The sequence below is a fragment of the Monopterus albus genome, unplaced genomic scaffold (genome assembly GCF_001952655.1).
Source record: "Monopterus albus unplaced genomic scaffold, M_albus_1.0 scaffold258.1, whole genome shotgun sequence".
Taxonomy (NCBI): Eukaryota; Metazoa; Chordata; class Actinopteri; order Synbranchiformes; family Synbranchidae; genus Monopterus; species Monopterus albus.
The window spans coordinates 1,243,118-1,264,396 of NW_018128138.1; the positions used below are offsets into that span (position 1 = coordinate 1,243,118).

The following is a 21,279-nucleotide window of genomic DNA, read 5'->3' on the forward strand; positions in this document are numbered from 1 at the left end:
AAGCAGGAAGCACGAAAATACTTCAGGTAGCTTAACTTCGTCAATTCACGGGTATAGCAGCATCCGATCGCAATAATAATGTCATTTTCGGATTCCTGACAATTTTCTCTACCACTTTCATATATTATATGTGTGTGAGAGCTTTAAGGATGGCAGAATAGGAGCAGAAACATGGCAGGAATCTATGAGAAACACACACAGGGGAAAGCGGAGGGGGTGTCACGTGACACTACAGCGGGGTAATTATAAGCTCCATTTCACAACAACAACAGAGTGAAAGCCTTTCTGAGATAAGTACAGCCAGGTCAGGGAGGTTCCAATGCAGAGCGCTGCAGAAGGCATGGAGGCACGTTATTTGCAGTTAATTATGGCAGTATGGCAATCCCACCTGATTTATCTCAACTTGCAGTGCTGCACAAACAGATGGGGTATAAGTTGCTTCTTTAGTGGAAAATAATGTCAAATGTATTTTGAGACAAGTTTAAAGATGAAGATTTTTGTGGAAGAGTTTTCCTAAACAAAAAATGCTCTAAATGAAACCATACAGGAAAATCCAAAAATATAATGGGTTTAAAGCAGAAGCAGAGGTTTGGGACACCTTCTTAATCAATGGCTTTTCTTTGTTTATTTTATTTTCTACATTGTGGATTAATACGGATAACATTGCAACTATGAAATAACACATTTGGCATTAAGTAGTAAGCAAAAAAAAAAAAAAAGAAAGAAAATATGTTTCATATTTTTAGATTCCTTGACGTAACCCCTGATGGCAGGTTGGTAGTTTATTTAGCAGTCACAACAAGCACAAAAAACAATGGCAGACTGAGTCTCGAACGCATGGGATGCTTTGTGTGGGTGCTCGATTCCGGGAAATGAGTGGCTGAGTCACGTGGGCAGGCGGATGAGCTTGGTGGACTAGTGACGCTGAACCAACCAATTAACTGTACAAAAACCGAGCAGATGTATGAAAACTGGGACAAAATTTTGACATAAAAGGCGTCAAAAAACGAATCATACGAAAAGTAGGGCATATGAAAACCGAGGTCCCACTGTACTATCTTACTTTAACAAAACATAGTTTTAAAGACTTGCATTGTACACTACTCAGACTAACTCAAACAGGTCCTGTAGGTTTTGACCAGTAACACGTCAATCCAAAAAGCCATATACCTATAATGTACTATGCACCATAAACAAACTCTGTGACACAGTGAACCTGCAAACCAAACCCCAACTCAACCCTGCAAAGTTTATCTATTCAAATCCAAGCTGACTTTACAAACTTCATGACGGTGTGGTCACTATCACTGCAGACAAAGTAAACTACTCCTACACACACCGATGCATGAACACCATACAGTATGCCTTCTGTTATCAAGACCCGACAATCCAAAGCAAACTATAAATATCATGTTAATTTCTCCAGAGCTAAAAGCCTCTGCTCAAAGGCATTTATAAATAGTTACTTAGCAATTAGTGGTGTGCTCATAGCCAAGTTAGCAGAGAAGCCTCTTCTTTAATATAAAAAGGCACCATATGATAGGCAGTAGAAAATACCAGTTTAGATTTATGGCAGTGTTATGCTCAAATATTGGCAGCTAGTCATGTTGTATAGTATTACTTGTTACATTTAAGGCACTTTGGGAAGCTTTACTTCTAATGTGGCAAAACAGATTAGCATTACCTTGCAACTGGCACATGACATGGTTGCAATACTGAAGGGAATATGTGTTACTTAAAATAAAATATTAGCCAGTAGCAGTTCAGGTGCAGTGGGTTTAGAAACACAGAAAATGTACAATATTCAACAAACCTCAGTACACCCTCCTCCATCTACCACCCGTTAATAATAGCTTCTCTAACGACAGGCTCTGCCAGCAGAGTACTCCAATTACCTTTATTACAACACTGGTGTTATAAATTTGACTGCAATATAATAACTAAATTTAAATGCTAATATTATTTTTAATTGAAATTCCTAATACCCCAGCTGCACCTACTTTATTTTGGTGCTTTGAGCATAGCTGGGTCTATAATACACTTCTATTTGTTTTTAGGCAAAGCCCAAGAAGAATGACGCCGTTTACTTTGGAAAACAGAAATGTCTAATTTGAGAATGACTAATTAAATGATAATCAAAAAGCCATGCAGTATATAGATGACTCTTTACAGCTGCTCTTGACTGGACGGGTTTTTGTTGCTCTACATCCAGCTTTAAAATACTCTAAAGGTGTACTACTGAATATGAGGACATACATCCCCAGGTCATAGTTTTCACTAGGAGGGAATACTTCCACTAATCTCCCAACTCAATTTGATTTTGATTCATATAGCCCATAACAATTCATTTTAACTGACAAGACATCAGCATGATACAGTATTTGCAGATAGCTGTTAACATGTGTAAGCTAACCAGCACAGGCTGAATGAAGTACAATACACACACTGTTCACTCAACTTACAGGGTCACATCTCATAGCCAGCAATAGCATCTCTTCAACAAAGCAAGCTGAGAGCTCAGACCGGTGTGCAGTAGGGTTGGATAAAAATAAAAATAAAAAATTGTAATTGATTGTGATTCTTATTTGAACAATATCAATTCATAAAATCCCAAGCTCAATCTTTGCATTTGTACCTTTACCCAGTAAACATGTACATTTGCACTGAATGTTACATGTATACAGAGCTCACTTGTTATAAATGCTTCAGTTCAGATTGCATGGTGTGTAAAATTTCTTAAAGTAGGGTTTTCAGTGTAACACTCCAATCACAAACTGAAAACAGACTCAACAATAACTTTACTAAAAATAGCCTCTTGTTCTTCTTATTTTGGCTGTTCCCGTTAGGGGTCGCCACAGTGAATCATCTGTTTCCACCTAACTCTATCCTTGGTATCCTCTACTCTCACCCCACTTAACTTCATGTCCTCTTTTAGCACATACATATATCTCCTCTTTGGCCTTCCTCTTGACCTCTTGCCTGGCAGCTCCATATCCAAAATCCTTCTACCAATATAACCACTATCCCTCCTCTGCACGTCTGCACATTACTAAAAATAGCCTCAATTCAACGAAATCATACACTGTAAGGCCTATTTGTGCAGTTTTACTCAAGTCAAATAATTTGTGAACACCTCAAACTCAGTCAGCCACCAAACCAAATCACTACCATGCACCATGCACAGTGCTGCTTTTCATATCACTGTCACCACATCGTGCGTATTCTATATACCAGGCTTAGCTGTGTGTAACACAACGTGATGTGATGCTTCAGTTGCCTTGATACTCAGTGTTAAATGGCATCTTCTGTTATGTGATATAAACAAAGGCTGTGTGTGTAAATAACTGTGTTTTTATTACCCTAGAGTGAATTACAGTATGATCTAGTTACTGTTGCTTGTATCATCTTTAGAGATCTAGGTACTGGCCACAGGGCTGGTGTATGATAACTAATAGGGATGAAAAAGTTACTTTTTATTACCGTTTCACATTTAAATGATCACTAAAGCCATTATTGAGTACCTTGTCTTTAAATCTACTATGTTTGATGTTATTTCAGAGAAGTTCCTAAGTCAATTTTTGGTTAACTTGAGCACCTCTAATATAAATACAATTAGAACTACAAAAATCTTCTGCAGCTGCTGTGATATATTGGAAAAAACACAAACAGGTACATACATTCTGGCATAAACAGAATAGGTAAGTCATACTAGGCAGGGGCCATGCAGGGAAAACCCTCATATAAAAAAAAAAAAAAACATTTTACAATTATGCTTGGCATCCCACCAAGTGAACCCAGTGCCTCACTATGTAAAACTATAGCCTTTACTGCCTACTGACAAATTGCCTGCAAGTTGTTAGAGATATACATCATGCCCCCACCTTATTGTGCAACAATAAATTTTAGCTTTAAACTATGAATTTTAAAAACCTTATAAAAATCTTATTTGAACAATTATAATCAAGGCATTTTGTGTAGTATTCCCACAGCAATAGCTTGTATATAAACTCCTCTAAGCCCAAGCCATAAACTCAAATCAAGGAGTTAGCCTACAGATGTAGCTGAGGAGGAAGATCACTGTACTTTGCAACATCTTAATAGTGCATGCCTTAAAACAGGAATGAAACCATGTTCCATAACACTTTTGGAGCAGTCATGTCTAGACCTACTTGCAATAATAGCTTAATTTGCTGTCTGAGGGTTCTGGCTATGACTTTCTTTCCCACAGCACATCACATTTATTAATGCTACACTGCTTATTCTGTCTCTCTGCTGTTTCTATCAAAGGATGGCCTGCAGTGAGTCAGGAGGGCAGAATGCCTGCACAGTGAGTGCAGCGTTTTATATACACGAGCTAGAATGTAATGTAGCCAGCATTGGTATCTGATGGCTGACATCTGCTGAGTGAGCTCATTCCAGCTCTGTAATGCAGAGGCTTAGGTGGTGCTGAGAGAAACCTTATATCTCTGTATGGCAGGAGGGGAAAAAACAACAGCATCACTGCTGGTGATGCTCATCAACTGTGGCCCTACCAGGGTGCCCTCGTCCACTAATTGGCCCTTGCAGGGCTCAACAGTGTGAGTGTTTCACTCACATTTGCAACTAAAAGTAGGGGAGTGTGAATTGAAAAATGTACTTCCAAGCACAGGTGTAAGAAAGCATTAAAAACTTCAGCCCTAGCAGTCTCTTTTTTTCTAACAAAAAGGCTGATAACACAACAATAATGCAGCCAATAATGCACTGTACCAATGTTGCTGAAAATACAGTGGAACCTCAGTTTTCGTATGCCCTACTTTTCGTACAATTCGGTTTTCGACAACTTTTTGTCCCAGTTTTCGTACATCCGCTCGGTTTTCGTACAGTTGATTGTTCGGTTCAGCGTCATTAGTCCGTACCAAACTTGTCCGCTGGCCCGCGTGACTCGGCCACTAATTTCCCGAAAGAAATGAGTGAAGGGAAGTAACCCCGGATAGGGCCTTGATACCTGAAGTGCTTATGGAGGGGGATTCCCCTTCCAAACAATTACCTCTCCTCCTCCCTCTCCCCTCCTCGCCGTCTTCCACACGCCAACAAGAGTCTTCAATAAAGGTAAAATTGTTGAATGTTAAATGTTCATTTATCCATTTCATTAGTCATTTATATTTATTTCTCATTGTTTTCTGTATGTACAAATATAGTTATTCTCTATAAAATGTATTTTTTGTTAATATTTTGGGTATCTGGAATGGAATAATTGGATTTACATTATATCTTATGGGAAAAATTGCTTCAGTTTTTGTACATTCGGTTTTTGTCGGACTTTTTCGAACGGATTAATCACTAAAACCAAGGTTCCACTGTAATTTTTTTTTTAAATCATGTGATCCACTCATCAGTGCACAGGGCCCTCTAAAAACCATCCAAAAAAAACATGTCAAAAGTGAACACGTAGTGAGTCTGTCGGTCATCACTTCCAAAGACCACGTTTCGGCGGTTTCAACTGAAACAATCAGTGTGGAAAAGGAGATGGAAGAGATGGAGGGAGAAACTGACAAACCACTGGTGGCAATACCAGTCCAGCCACTATTGCCACTAGAAAATACAATTTTATTCCACAGTGGCAGAGAACATTCCCATGGCCCATTTTAGAGGATAACCTCATGTACTACAAGTACTGAAATGGCAGAAGCAAGCAGGAAACTCAACCTTTGTTACAGGCAATGCTCACCTTAAACCAGATACTGTATCACAAAGGCATGCACTGTGCACTGATGCATGTATTTCGAGAGAAAACAAAGGTTCAGGAACCTTGAAGGTAGCTGTGAGAAGTAGGGTTGCAACGGAATACAATCTTCACAGTACAACCATCTCACAAAATAACACATTTTCACCTTATAGGGTAATACACAATTATCATTATCAGCTACAATGACCCTTAAAGGAATGAAAGCAGATGCTTGGTTTTGCTGGATTAGGAAGTGTATTTGAAGAGCTATCTTGACCCTAAAAAATTAACAAAACTGTAATACTAAACTGATTTCCAAACAGAATTCTGTATCTTTTTATCTTTTTATTTTTTTATTTGTGTAAAGTACTTTGGTCAATAAGACATTGCTTTCAATTACTACATAAAGAAATTTTGATTTGATTTATAAAATAAGTGATGGAAGTATTCACATCCTTTACTTAACTAAAGGTAATAATACCACACTGTAAAAGTGCTCTGTTACAAGTATTGCATTGAAAATGTTAAATAAAAGTAAAACTTTACTTCAAGTATGAGTGGGTAATATAAACCATATGCTCATATCAAAATATAACATTTAAATGATAAGAAAATGACAAACTTTGATAAACAGTTGATAAGGGAGATTGCTTGATTACAAAGGAACAACCTACACCTACCAAACACACAATGGTAAAGACTTTAGCAGTTAAAGTTCAAGATGCAACAGATTGGTGCAGAACACTGTAAATAGTTTCAGTACGATACAATCTTACATCGGCTCTCTTAGCCAGCTATCTGATGTTTGTCGATACTTAAAAATATGCCACAATGCAATTCGGTTTGGATTTGATGCAGGATCCTACGATCAATATCTAATGATATTATGTCCCTATTTCACACAATTACGTTGTCTCACAAATTCAACAAAAATATAATTTTAAAAATGTATTGAGCTCCTCTCTTCATTTTCAAATGCTGCTTAAATACAAATAACAACCCATGATGGCCTTCCAATTCAATATAAACTTTTACTTTTGACATAGGAAGCATTTTGTGACAAAGAGATTTGTTTTAAGCCGTCCCTGGTAGGCTAGTGGTTAAGACGCAGCGCTCTTGCCGCTGCGCCCCGGGTTTGAATCAGGGTTGCGTCAGGAAGGGCATCTGGCGTAAAACGTGCCAAATGTCAACATGCGAGTCGTCAGTGTGACGATTCGCTGTGGTGACACCTAAACGGGCAAAGCCAAAAGTGAATTTCTTTCTCAGTAGGAAATTTGCTTAAAACTTCACACTTACTGTTGTGTGTCCTTAAATACTTATATATCCTCAACTGGATTCTGATGGGAGTTAGAGTCATCTGTGTATATTCTTACAGTTCAAGGCAATTCACATATAAAGTGTTTTGTGTCTTGTCCTTCACACAACAGACAGAACTCCAATCTATCAAATGTGTCAGTCCACACCGATCAAACACCAACATAGCACAACTGTGTGTGAGACGTGTGTCACCCACAGACCCCGGAAGTGTTTTATGATTCAAATTGTCCATGCAAATTCTCAGTCAACCAGATTGTAGTATGCTGAAAAAATGTAGAAAAAATCATCTGGATGAAGTTTTAGGTAGAAGGCTTTTCACCTCTCAAGAGGCTTCATCAGTTCTATCCATCTGGTGGTGAGTCAAGATTCAAGAAGTCAAGAATCTTTATTGTCATTATGCATAGCACAACAAAATTTTTTCCGGCAGCTCTCGGCTTAAAAGACAGACATTATTTACATAACACACAATTGCATAAGTGAATATAAAACAATGAGCAACTAAAAAGGGATGTATGGGACCTAATCAGGTCAGCAGCATGTTAGCAGCAAAAACACATTATTTACATAACACAAAATTGTGTTAATAGGCGGGAGGTATTTATCCCCCTGGGTGGTGTTTCAGTCCTTCAACGGCCAACAATGTCCCCTAAAGACTGATGTCACATCCCTGTTCATGTGCATCACCACCGCAGAGGCGGTTAAGGCGGTGAAGAAGAGACTGCTGAAGTATGATAGACTGAACAATAGGACTAACCTCACCCCAGACCAAGTTTGCACCCTTCTGGAGCTCTGTTTAAACACTACCTACTTCCAGTTTAGGGGGAACTTCTATAGGCAGCAACACAGCTGTGCTATGGGCTCCCATGTGTCTCCAATAGTTGCCAACCTTTCATGGAAAAATTTAAGGACAAAGCCCTGCCTTCCGTCATTGGCACCGCTCCCAGCCACTGGTTCCACTATGTGGACAACACATGGGTTAAAATCGGGACCCAGGAGGTAGAGGCTTTCACCAAGGATATCAAATCTGCGGATATTAACATCAAGCTCACTCGTGAGGATGCCAAAAATGACTGTCTGGCCTTGTTGGACTATGCAGTCCACATAGGAGGAGACAGAAGCCTTAAGGTAGAAGTATATTGGAAACCTACACACACGAACAAATACCTTCTTTTTGACTCACACCATCCACTTCAACACAAAATGGGTGTTATCAGAACCCTGAATCACAGGGCAGAGGAAGTGCCCACAACTGCAGAAGGGACCAAGAAGGAGAAACTACACATCCAAAAGTCCCTTAAGGCTTGTGGATACCCCAAGTGGGCCTTCACCAAAGCAAGGAAGAGGCCCAATACCAGCAGGGAGAAACCGGAAACAAGAGGGGATAACACGGTCATCCCTTATGTGGCTGGTTTATCCGAGAAGCTAAAAAGGATCTTTTGCAACCACAATATCCCAGTCAACTTTAAGCCAGGGAACACCCTGCGGCAAAGACTGGTCCACCTGAAGGACAAAACACCCAGACATAAACAGAATGATGCGGTGTGTGCAATTAAGTGTACTCAGGAGTGTAATGACTTGTACATTGGCAAAACTAAGCAGCTGCTGCACAAGCGCATGGCCCAATACAGGAGGGCCAACCGCAGTGGACCAGAGTCAGCAGTTCACCTCCACCTGAAGGACACAGGACATCCTTTTGAGGAATCAAAGAAGCAATTTTTGTCCAAATAGAACACCCCTCCCTGAATAGGGGTGGTGGACTCAGACAAAAATTGTCATCCATCTACAATTCTGTTTTGAAATCTCTACCCAAACATTTCCACCCTAATTCCGCCAGGACAATAGGTGTCGGTCCACATGTGAGGGTTCAAAGACAGGTAACAACTCTCATCGATACCATACCCCAATGACTCAGTCATTAGAGTGCATTGTTGGCCACTAAAGGACTGGAACCACAACAAATCAGTCGTTAGGAGACATTGTTGGCCGTTGAAGGACTGAAACACCACCCAGGGGGATAAATACCATGCTCACCACCAGTCAGACAGAACTGATGAAGCCCCTTGGATGAGAGGTGAAACATCTTCTACCTAAAACTACATCCAGATGATTTCTTCTACATTTTTTCAGTATGTTTCCGTAATTGTGTGGATGCTGTCAAGGTCTTGATCTGTTCAACTCTTCAAGGACATCCCTGCTTGTACTCAACTTTTTTATAACATTTATACTTTTTTATCTATTCAGCTTTCTATTTTGCAATACAAGTCAATGGGAGCTCAATGTGCTGAGTCAATGACACAGTCTTGGAGTGCCATCTGGTGGTTCATGCAGCGCAATTGGGACATGCCCCAACATAACTCCTCTCTCTGTCTCTCTCCCCCTTCCCCTCTCGCTCTCTCTGTCTCTCTCCCCCTCCCCTTCTCCCTCTCTGTTTCTCTCCCCCTCTCCCTCTCCAATTAATAGGTTCAGCATACTTTCAGCTAGCAAAGCCATTCAGGTATCAAAATGTTCAGCTCTTCAAGGACAGTCATTTTAAACTTCATACTTGTAAAATATTTAGCTTTATTTTGACAATCTTGCCCCATTCAAAATAATGGGAAAATTCTAATTCAGCACAATTTCAGCTATTTCAGGTATCAAAATGTTCAGCTCTCCCAGGACATTCATGCTTCTCTTCAGGGTTTTTCTAAACCTTATACCTTTGAATTATTTAGAAAATTTTCCCCCATTCAAAATAATAGGAAAATTGTACTTCAGCATACTTTCATGTAGATACACCTTTCAGGTGTTTAAAATCACTCAAATCCTCAGGGTATTTTTTGCTGCAGAAGTGCTATCTGTAACAACTGATCAGGCTCCAGTCAACACTGCACATCCTCCAATTCTGCACCGCAAATTATTAACTGTGATTAATAATAATAATAATAATAATACTTTATTTGTATAGCACTTTACAACTTGGTAGGAGCCCAAAGCGCTTCACAGAACAGCAGATAAAATACATGACCAACAACATACAAAATAAGAGCAAAACAAGAGAAACTAAAAACACAAAAAAAGAAAATAAATTGAAAGGCAATGATTAGGCTTCGATTTCCAATATAAATATAAAACAGCGAGCTGATTAATCAATAAACAATCATTGGCATCCCTAATCAAAAATAAAAGTTTCACTTTTGCCCACAATGAAAAGAAAACATAATGACAAGAATAGTTACATATTCCTTATTCTTGTCCAAAAATTAGGTCTACTTCCTTTATCCCTTGTTATATAGTATATGTAGGAAGCAGGATTCTTGGTGCCAAATAAGAAGACAAAGGCATTAAAATTAAGGATCAGGAGTAAAATAACATTAATTTGCTTCAATTTCTTGTGAGCTGATAGTGATTCAAAAACATACTTGGATTAAGAGTTTTAAACCACTATATCCTACCCACAGTTATAGAAGCCAACTCTCAGTTTTGTCCCTGACTGTGAGCAGTGCACTGACCTACTGAGGAAGCGTTTGTCTCAGTCAGTGCATTTCTTCAGTTCATTCTGGGAGTTGAGCCCTGTGTTCATAGCCTTAGTTAGTTCCCACACCTCCCTTCTCTCCTCTGCAATCCACCATGCCAAGAACAAAATGCCTGGAATGTGAGCTATGAGGAGATGCAGCTTGGAGACACCTGTTCAGACAACCAACACAGGACGAAGCCTCGTATGCTGGACCTTATCTGAACCACTGCACCCTATCCCATTCTACACAGCAAAAATTTGTGTTGAAACATTTTCAAACTGATTACAACTCACAAATATTATAAGATTTGATTCTTATAGGCTCTAGTTACTTTTGAAGCTTTAGTTATTTTTCATAATTTTAGTTTCCTTTAGTTACTTTTCAGTTCTTCATTTTCTTTTAGTTAGTTTTCATACCTTTTTCCCCTTGCTTATACATATTAAAACTGTATTGATGATTGCTATATTCTACTGAGTGAAACTTTGGAACTGTATACTGCAAATTCTGTAGACAGGATGTCTGTATCTTTGAGTAACCAGACGGCCTATTTTACATTTTAACAAAGACCTGTTGGCCTGTTTTGCACCTTCACCTAGACCCGCTTAGCATATTCCAAGTTCTGGTTTGTCATGGGATAGGGGGGCCTGCAGAGACAGGGGGCCTACACCTTGAGATGACCACCTGGCCCGTTTAGCATACTCACTAGGTCCTGCAATAGCATCACACACACAGGGGGGCCTGCAGCCCAGACCACCCATTGTTCAGTGTTCATTGATCAAGCTGCCGCCTGAGAAACACACACACACACACACACCTGGTCTAGATCACATTTCAGCAAGCAGACACAGGCAGGGGTTGACCTGGTGATCCCAAATAAAAAGTGTGAAATGTTGTACCTCTGTCCAGGGCGGACCAGCCTAAGAAGATAAATGTAATGAGAAAACGTAACTCGTGGTTCAGAGAACAAATTTCCTGTGTGAGCTCTGTCTCTCTGATCCCAGCACTGTAAGACTTCACCTGTGCCCAGACTTCGAGTAAACTTTCTGTTGATTTTAAACAGTCCTCTCCTGTCTTCACTTCTTGAGCTTCCAAAAAAAGAATTGAGTTATTTCTAACAATATTCAGAGTAAAATGATGTTCAGTGTTGGAGAAATTTTACAGAAATAATTATATTAGTGTAAGCTCAACTCCTTAATTACACTCAGCCTATTGATTCAACTCTTTGTTTGGACAAGCCAAGCCCATTATCCCCAAGTCATGCAGTTTAAATGGTAAGTGAAATGATATCAAACTAAATGAAATTTATAGGTGATTCTGTGAGAGAGAAGGCAAAAAAATTTTAAAGTTGTTTATGGAAATTATTTTGTGTATTGGGAGTTCATTTAACACATTTTCAGTATAGACAGTTTGACACTGTATGGACTGAAACTCTGCCATCTGGCTCTCACCTGGCTGTTGCTGCATAGAGTAGATCTTTCCCTGGCTATGAGCCGTCACTTCACTGGGCTACTTCAGTCCCTGTCTCACACACCGTGGTGTACTGAGTGACAGCACTCGGCTTCCATTGACAATGAATGGACAGTCATTATCCAAGGGCTTTATCTCTGTATGTGTTTGAAGTGCTCAGGAGCACTGCCGCACACTTTGGCCACAAGGGGGCTCACAAACAGTCAGCAAAATATTTCTGTATTCAAAATATGATATGGAACAGCACCAAAATCTAATCAGATGTTCCATGGGCCATACTGTACCTCTCCAAAACATTTCATCCAATCAGTTCATTACTTCTTGATCTATGCTGTTAAACAACCAAACACACAAACAAATCAACAAACACTAACAAAAACATAACCCCCTCTCTTGGCGGAGAAATAATAATGCCACCACACACTTTTCATGATCATGGCTCAACTGTATTAGCCAAAGTAATGAACTGGACAAAAATTCTTACAATCAAAATCTCATGAAGAATTTCTCTCTGCCCATTTGGAATTCAAAAAAGCCACAAACCCTTTATCTAGGCAATATATGAACTGGGTTTTTCCCATTGAGAGCAAAAGAGCTGAACAAAACAGACATACCACTGAGGTTTCAGTGTTTACAGAGAGAAATACCGGCCCTCCAGAGATTCAACTCTGTGCTATTCAAATACCAGGGAATGAAGGTCATCTTGTTACAATCTCTCTTTTATCATAGCCACAACATCATACAGTATTAAGGATATCAACAAGAATACTGTAAGTGTTCATGAAGAATGGGACATGATGCAGACCTTGTACCTGGTAAGCAAGTAGTGAGATTTCTCAACATGATTAGATACAGCAAATGCTTTAACCATAATTAAACAAGGCACTTAACATCTAAATGAACTTTTTTCACTTATCCTGGTAAGTGATAGCCAAGTGTACATTATCCAGACTGTAATTGTCAATTGTCTCAATCGAATGCAAAGTAGTAGCATTTCCAAGAATTACTGTTCACTCATTCTATCTCTCTGGATTTTTACCACATCAGTTATTACATTACAGTAAAGGTATACACAAGGGTCTAACTACAGCATATGACAAAGCTTCATTTGTATCATGGCAAAATAATCATCATATGTGGTTGGAATTTTGCTAAACAAAAATGCACAGTGCCCTGTGTCATTATAATATAGTAATTTAACTCTGAAAACCCAAGTGGTTGGGATGGGATGTAACGGACACTGGCAGGGTGGCCAGTCTCCCAGTGGGCTGGCACTGTCAGCTTAGTGTCACCACACTTGACTTTGCAGGGCACAGGAGCTCTGTAGTCCCTCATCACACAGTGCACTTGCTGGACAGCAGGAGCCTCTGCCTTTAGGGTGTGGGTGATCTGGAGGTTGAGGGTGGTGTCACAAGGAAATGTTGTCATTACAGCTTGTGTATGTTTTAGCATGCCTGGAGGATTTCATTTAATTATGTGTTCACTAGAGGGTTCACTGTAGCTTTTTATCCTGTTACAAAAGCAGCTTAACATTGAAATCACAAAACTTTATCTTATCCCTACACTAAGATGCATTCCCTTTCCCACTGAAATATTCTTTCATAAGTTGTCAATTTAAGTTTCACTGAAACAAGCAGTACAAGTCATAACAGTGAATAATTTGACATTTGGGTGTGCAGTTTTAGACAGAGATTTTTTTCTATTAAATGGCCAAAAACATTTAAATCATAGCTGAGTAAGCTACTTTATCATGCATTTGGGTTCACTGGTAGGTCAACGTAAACGTCACTTCATGTGCCACAGAGTATCACAAGCACGTTTCTTGTAATACTGTCTTTTGTTACGTCGTTGTATTGTAGCTATGCCGTCTGTATTCCCCGCAAAACCAAAACGGCATTTTCGACTAACGTTGTGTCCATTTCGAAGATTCCCACTGGAGCCTCTTAACAGCTGGCTTGACGATTGTGCAGATACGTTTCAAGCCGACTCAAATGCAATATTGGTACTCACTTTGCATCGAAAGTCGGGCTGAATGGTTTCTTGACGGTCTCAATGTACTCCAGTGGTTCCTTCGAGAACAAACTTTTAAAGTAGTTTTATATTCCACTTTAGAAACAGTGATGTGTTACCTAAAACTGCTATAACTCATTTCGACTACAGTGCATGTCTACTGGACACGACTTTTCAAAATGTTACGCCTAGACTTAGCCTCTGTTTAACATATTAAGTGTCCTGACAATGCGCTGACTTGAAAACTGTTTGTTTATTTCGACATAACACTGGCTTATGGAGATGTGACGGCAAATGCTGTTCTGAGATCTGTACCGGACGAGGCTTTCGCCGTAGATGCCGTTCAATCTGTTTGTTCATTGGTTAGTATTCAGTTAAGGCGTACTCAGTGATTTAGTTCAGTATTGTTATTGGCTTTTGGTAACGTCAATCGTACGCTAACACCATTGTAAATTCGACTATGCTATCAAGAGCAAACAAAACAACCGCATCTGGAAGTTGTTGTTCTTTCGAGGAATTGCGTTTATTAACATAAAGGTTACATAGTTAAACATAATCTGGAGATTGTGAATTGCTATTTATTTTAAAAGATAGGTTATCCGTCTTCAGTTAAATTATTACAGGTTAGGCCAGTTAATTCTGACATCATCATTACATCTGTTTCAAATGATCACAATTTATTCCTTTTATAATTTGTTGGGTCATACAGTCTGTGATTTCAAACAGATAGAAAGATAGAATTACACTTGTACATACTGGAACACCTGGTTTAATATGGGGTCTGTATCTTTGAATTTTGGGTAGATAATTTGAAAGAGTACAACGTCCAGACTCCTCCCGCGGCCTCTGCGCTGAGCTTCTGCCTGGCCTCCTGCAGCCCCTCCCTGTTGAGAGAAGTCTCGTGAACGCGGAACAGAGATACACAAGTAAGGAAACGCAAATTGTACTTCACATACGTACCTGGTGTAACCGGCGGGTTGGCCACGCCTATACCGCCCGATGAGTAATTTGCTGGGATGATTATGGATATGAATACCACCCGTGGAGATGCTGTTACGATAAGCAATTCCTGTGCTGGTCGCTGTTGTAATGTAATGTGTTATTTATTTATCTACTTTATATTTCATTTGTATTTTATGGCATTCATGTGGACAGCAAAGTAAGAATGTCATTGTACAGGGAAGCACGTTTCCTAACTGTGCATATGACAAAATAAACAGTTTGAACTTTAATGTTTTGAAGTGAATCTCGCTCCATTGATCTGAGTCCTGCTTTCGCTTTAAGGTATGTCCAACGGACTGACTGTATATCGGATCTGCTGCGGTGTAAAGTGCTTAATCAGTTTGTTTTGTTTGTAGACTGTGGGGATTACCGCATGTTCTCTAGGGGTGATAATTGTAAGCGTGATCCTGCAGAAGTTGGGCGTCCATCGCACATGTTGTGCTAGGGTGAGGTGCAGCCAAGGTAACCTGTAGTGTTGTTGGTTTTGATGTTTTTTTACGCTGTTAACAGTGGTTTTACTCATTGCAGGAGTGATAGCCGCCGCCGCTGCTGCTTTGCTTTGCTTATGTAACGCTTTGCATTGCTTAGCTTGGTTTTGTCTGCTTTTATGTTAAGAAGTTTACTTGGCATTATATTTTCTATTTATTGTATTGTTCCCAAGTAGGGTTTAGTCAATTTTATGGTGTGTGAACAGTATGTGAATGGTTTTATGTACAGAGAGCCAAGACACTCTTATATTTGGTTTGTTTTGTGATTAATTGACTTGTGGTGTTTATTTAATGGTGCCTTTCCAACCTGATGACTCTGACCATTTCTTATTCCTGTTCTGCAGTGTGTTTATTGAGTGGGGAGTAACTTCTTCTTAACCATAGTATTTTAGCTTTTGGGGTTAGGCCTTTTTTTTAAAAAAAACATTGTTCCACTGTTAACTTATTTAGTGACTCAAATCTTTATTTTTGTGGGCAAACCCAACATCTCTGTTTGCAGACTTATCTGTGTGTGGTAACCCAGTACTTGTAGAGTTTGTATGAATTTGATCTCTTGAAACAGGAGGGATAATATTCTTTGAGAGTTACTAAAACGTATTAGTGTCTGGGTTGCATAGGCCTGTATATTGGCCCAGTCACACTGGACAAAAATGTTTTCCAATGACTGTACACTTGCAGTATTTCAGCACATACCTCGCCCTCATTTTATTAGTTATGTGTTTTAGAAATAAACAATCCAACTTTGTGAAAACAGCTACATTATAGTGTTTCTGAACATATCATAGTAGAAGCTTCTGTTGGTCTTTGGTTCTTGTTACCATTGCTAACTAACTCTGAGAGACGAGACAGTCCAAGTAACTTCAAAACAGTGCTGATTTATTCAAAGGATCACAGGTAAAATTAACATTACACGCTCAGGAATTTTGCACCTACAAACTGCACGCAGGCAGATGTAAGATGAAAGAACCTGAACCCACCAGACCTATACATTATATCCCTTCGGTTGGGCTAGCCCCATTCTACACAGAAACGTCAACCGAGACGTCTCTGTTGCCAGCTTTGCAGCTGGCCATGGCAGTGGTCAAAACATGAAGCAAATTAATCTGTGTGTGTGTGTGTCTGTTGATTAAGTGGTGTGTAGCTAAAAACATTCTCACATGACCTCTAGTAACATGTCGTGATATTAAACATAAGAACATATTATGGCTAAGGCTACAGTTATACACATCATAATAATAATATTAAACATCCTGTCTGCTGACAGTCATCAGCTTTTCTCTCTAGTTATCCTTGACCAGATGTACCCTGTAGAAACTCATCAGCATGACTAAGCATTTAACAGTCTAACTAGACATCCTATCTCCACTAAACATTTCTAATACATAAAGTATCTATCCAATATCTATCTGACTAAAAATACCTAACACTTCATATTGACTTGTTTACTTAGTTAGCAAACAGCTAATGTTAGCATGTTACTTCTGTAGCCTATATACAGATGTGCAGTCTGACATGCTGCACATGGAGGTGATCATCTGGAGGAAGTCCTGCGCCTTACAAGGAGAATCTGGAATGACTTACAGGCTGTAGCTGACCTCCCAGATGTAGGTACAGTACAACAGTTTCATCATGCAGTGTGCAGTTTGTGCATGGCAGTGTGGGACTCTGGGACCAACTTATAGAATTGTCATATCAAGCTGCTATGTTTTGTTTTTATGTAATATTTACTTTCCAAGAAAGTGTTTACTATGGTGATTTGTTTCTGGTTGCAGAGATGTAAAATACACCACTCTCCACTATTTCATTATATTTCCACACTTCAGACTAATTTCAAAGAATACAGAGATCTCTTTTTTGAGACCTTTTAGATGTTTTTGGAGACAACATAGATGTTTGCAGACTTTATTTGGCCTAAGGGAAAAAAAAAGTATGATTGAAAAGCTTTGCTGTTTAGAAAAAGTTTATATTGTGCTGGATGGTGTGATAGATGCTTCATTTGATGATGCAGAGTCCGGCCTCTATCTCTGTGGCAATGCCCAGCCTCTGAAAAAACAAAAGTATTAGATTCATGAGCAAACTACATTTTTGAAAATATTCATATTTAAACCTGTAATTTGGGTTTTTACAGATCTGTTCTAGGTTGTTTCTAAATACATGTTATCTTTTCTAAATTCCTGGAAAAAGTGAGAAGCCAGAACGTACAGTAGCTGTGAAAGTTTGATCAAACCTGACCCTACAGGCAAAAATAAACCACTAACAATACTGATGTTTTCTCAAGTGGGTAAACAATGCCTTACCCTGTCCCCATGGCTGGAGCAGGTACAATGACAGCACTCCGTGCTGATGTAGATTGTCTGGCCTTGTATGTTGTGGCAAATCTTACCCTGAAGACACCCGTGCCCTTCTTGTTATCTCAAGTTCAGGCATGTAACTGTACTGTTTGGCCTCCCTCACTGTTTACAAACTGCACTTCCACTTCATAGACTGGAGAGCTTAAGCTGTGCTCATCAATGTTTAATGATGACATACTGAAAAGATAAGAATATATACAGATCTTCAGCTACTTTGTGAAAGAATTATCGTTACTGTGTCAAAAGCTGTGGGGCCATTTCCTGTATGTTGATGCTGTAGCCAAAGAATGGTAACTGTAAAAATACAGTACACAGATTGTTTCAGCCTCTAAATAACACTGTTATATCCAGATATCAAATTAGGGTTATAAGACAAGAAAAAGGCCCTCTGATTTTCAATGGACTGATCTACAGCAGTCCATTTCAACTCATGTTTATTCTTTTAGCTGTGTGGATGACATGACTGACAGTGGGTTGCACCACCTCCTGGCTTCGATTGGTGTTGCACAGTCGGGAGTGGTGGATTTTTTTCACATGGATTTACAGGTACGAGGAGCTAGAGGACACTGATGTTTTCCCAGTATATCAGTGTTATGTGTTAGTGCAAGATATATCAGTTTCAGCAAATATCAGAATCTCAGAAAATATGTCAGTGAGTTTTATAAAAGTTAAGTACCCCAGCTTTTAGCCCCATTTGTAAAATCTGCAAAGAATTTATGATAAAGATCTTGTCCATAATAGCTGAAAAAAGTAAATTTGTACTTATTTTTTTAATTAACTATCTTTGCTGAGAGTGGTCAGGTAATGTAGTTGGATGAGCTTTGTTGCTGGAGTGCTAGTTATAAAAGTGGTCTGCTACCGCCCCCTACAGGTAATTTCTGATAAAATTCAACAAGTAGGCCTGTTCAAAGTGCAGGGCAGGACGGGGCGGACCGGTCCCAGACCAGTTGGAGTGTGGCTGTTCATTTTGCCGCCTGAGCGAGTGACCCAGGGTCAGCGCTCAGTGGTGGTGGCGCATCCACGTGAAACGATGGGGAAGGGGCTCACCGTCACACGTGACACTCAGGACCGAATGAGCCAGTGAGAACTCGGATGTATCCCGGAGGTAAAAATGGGTGAAGGGACAAGGGGAAGCCCAGGAGGCTGCTGTGCAGATATCTTCCACAGCCATGCCTCTAAGAAGGGAAGTGGAAGACGTGATGGCTCGCATAGAATGGGCTCTGATGCCAGGCGCGGGGTCGCTCCCGGCTGATATGTAAGCCTGTGTAATAGCTTCACACAGCCAGTGAGACAGCCGTTGTTTTGTTAAAGGCTGCCCAAGAAAGCGGCTCCTGTAATGCACAAACAGCTGTTGTGTCTGCCTGACAGCAGCCGTGCGCCCCATGTAATGGGACAAAGCGCGCACTGGGCAGAGGGCATGGAGGTTCCTCTCTGCCTCGTCTCTGTGAGGAGGAGGGAAGAGCCCATCCAGAGAAATAACTCTGGATTGGTAAGAGGATGAGATAATTTTTGGTGGAATTCGCGGGGTTCGGTCTGAGAATGGCCATGCTACCATCTCCGCGGATAAGGAGGCACGCCAGTGAGACAGACAGTGCACACAGATCGCCCACGCGCTTAGCCAATGTCAAGGCTAGGAGGAGCGGCGTTTTCAGGGAGAGATGTTTGAGAGAGATGTGTGCCATGGGCTCAAAAGGAGGCCCGTTGAGCGCGCGTAAGACCAGAGGCAGATTCCACTGTGGCACCGTTGTGCGCCTCACAGGTCTCAGTCTGCCCACACCCCTGAGTAAACGTTTTACCAGTGTGTGTGCAAATATGGTTCTGTCGCCAAGACCTTCATGGCATGATGAGATGGCGGCAGCATACACTTTAGCGGTAGACGGAACCAGGTTTCATTCAACCAGGGTCTGTAGAAAACGTCAGCACCTCAGCCACCAGGCAGGAGGTGGGAGCTGTGCCTTTCTCCATGCACCATCGCTGAAAAACTGTGCAACTTAAGACGCCATTGTTGACTGAGCTCTGGCATACTGAATAGTGCGCACCACTGCTGGAGGCAATCCTATGCTCTCCAGTCGTTCCCAAACACACAAGTAATATACCACTTCTCATCAGAATTAATTTGACAGGTCGCCCCGCCCCCAACCAATCAGAATTGTCCTTCCGGTTCTTAGTCCCCCCCCCCAACCAATCAGAATCGTTATTCCGATTCTTAGTCCCACGCGGCCCCCCAACCAATCAGAATCGTTATTCCGATTCTTAGTCCCACGTGGCCCCCCTTGGGTACCCGTCCCGCCCCCTTGGATCTGTTGACAGAGATAAGGAAGTTGTGGTTAGCTACCGGTTAACTGCATATGAAAGATAAAAAAATATCTGATGTAGCCCCACCCAGCATATGGTTGTATAGATAACTATATAACAAATTACTGCGGCTAACTGTATAACTGAATAGGGTTGATATTAAAGATATCGGTTACAGCCCCACCCCACATATGCTTGTATAGATAAGTATATAACGGTTAACTGTATAACTGTATTTGATAGATAATAAAGGGTGTATCCAGACAAACCGTTGTCTTATCTGCAAGCACATACTCACGTGTGTTTCTTTATAAAAAGGGTGGGTTATTCACAGGCTTCTAGAGCGAAAAAAGTTTTTCATTCAGCAATTAGGCTATATTAACGTCCGAGAAAAAATGGCTTCTCCTTCTTATCCGCATGAGAAATTGGATGGAGTCATCATCAACACTCCAGTGATTATCACGGAGCAGTCGGATTTAACGTGCCGAAGAAAGCCACTATGCATCTGGTTCGTATTCAGAAGCCGCCCACAGCTTCGCTTCGAGGTGAAATCAAGCTACAATCTGATTATTTCGGCTATGTGTTTCACTACACTACTGGAGAACTGTCTTTTTACCAGCTGCAAGAGGGTGAGACTTTTGCCCTGGAGACTATTAAAACCCCGATCACCGCTAGCGACTGGGGTATTCTAAAGTCTAGTTATAGAATACCTTAAGGAGTGTTTTGAAAATTCAAGCCATTATGATGATTATGAAGATTATGATGGACAACCGGATAAGAAAATGCCCTGTTTTATGGAGCAGGCCAAAAGCATGAAGGTGCAACTGACTGAAGTTTTGGGAAAGAAACAGTGGTGTGAGTCAAAAAGCAGGTATTGGTCTGTGTGTGTAGGTTTCCGATATATTTCTACTTTCAGGCTTCTGTCCCCTCCCAAGTGGACTGCACAATCCAGAAAGGCCAGGCAGTCATCCCTGGCGTCCTCACGAGTGAAATTGATGTTGTCATCCACCGAGTTGATATGCTTGGTGAAAGCTTCTACCTCCTGGGTCCTGATTTTAACCCATGTGTCATCCACGTAGCGGAACCAGTGGCTGGGAGTGGTACCAGTGAAGGAAGACAGGGCTTTCTTCTCAAATTCTTCCATGTACAGG

The 21,279-nt window shown here is 40.5% G+C and overlaps 2 protein-coding genes across 8 annotated transcripts in view; one reads left to right on the forward strand and one right to left on the reverse strand.

Moving 5' to 3' along the window:
• mpp7a (MAGUK p55 scaffold protein 7a) overlaps positions 1–14,347 on the reverse strand; it is a 243,614-nt gene extending 229,267 nt beyond the window's left edge. For all 5 annotated transcript variants that reach the window (XM_020621347.1, XM_020621346.1, XM_020621354.1 and 2 more), the window contains exon 1: positions 13,993–14,347. In XM_020621347.1, the coding sequence (XP_020477003.1) occupies positions 13,993–13,999 (7 nt within the window). In that variant the 5' untranslated portion in view covers positions 14,000–14,347. The remainder of the gene's footprint in view (positions 1–13,992) is intronic.
• Positions 14,348–14,489: 142 nt separating this feature from the next.
• waca (WW domain containing adaptor with coiled-coil a) overlaps positions 14,490–21,279 on the forward strand; it is a 53,359-nt gene continuing 46,569 nt past the window's right edge. The window contains exons 1-2 of one of the 3 annotated variants that reach the window (XM_020621361.1): positions 14,490–14,615; positions 14,797–14,918. Coding sequence is in view for 1 of the 3 variants with exons in the window: in XM_020621359.1 (XP_020477015.1) it covers positions 17,085–17,086 (2 nt within the window). In the remaining 2 variants the exon portion in view is untranslated. Of the gene's footprint in view, positions 14,616–14,796; positions 14,919–15,376; positions 15,457–16,969; positions 17,087–21,279 lie in introns of those variants that run through there. The other 2 variants (XM_020621359.1, XM_020621360.1) reach the window with 2 other exon arrangements.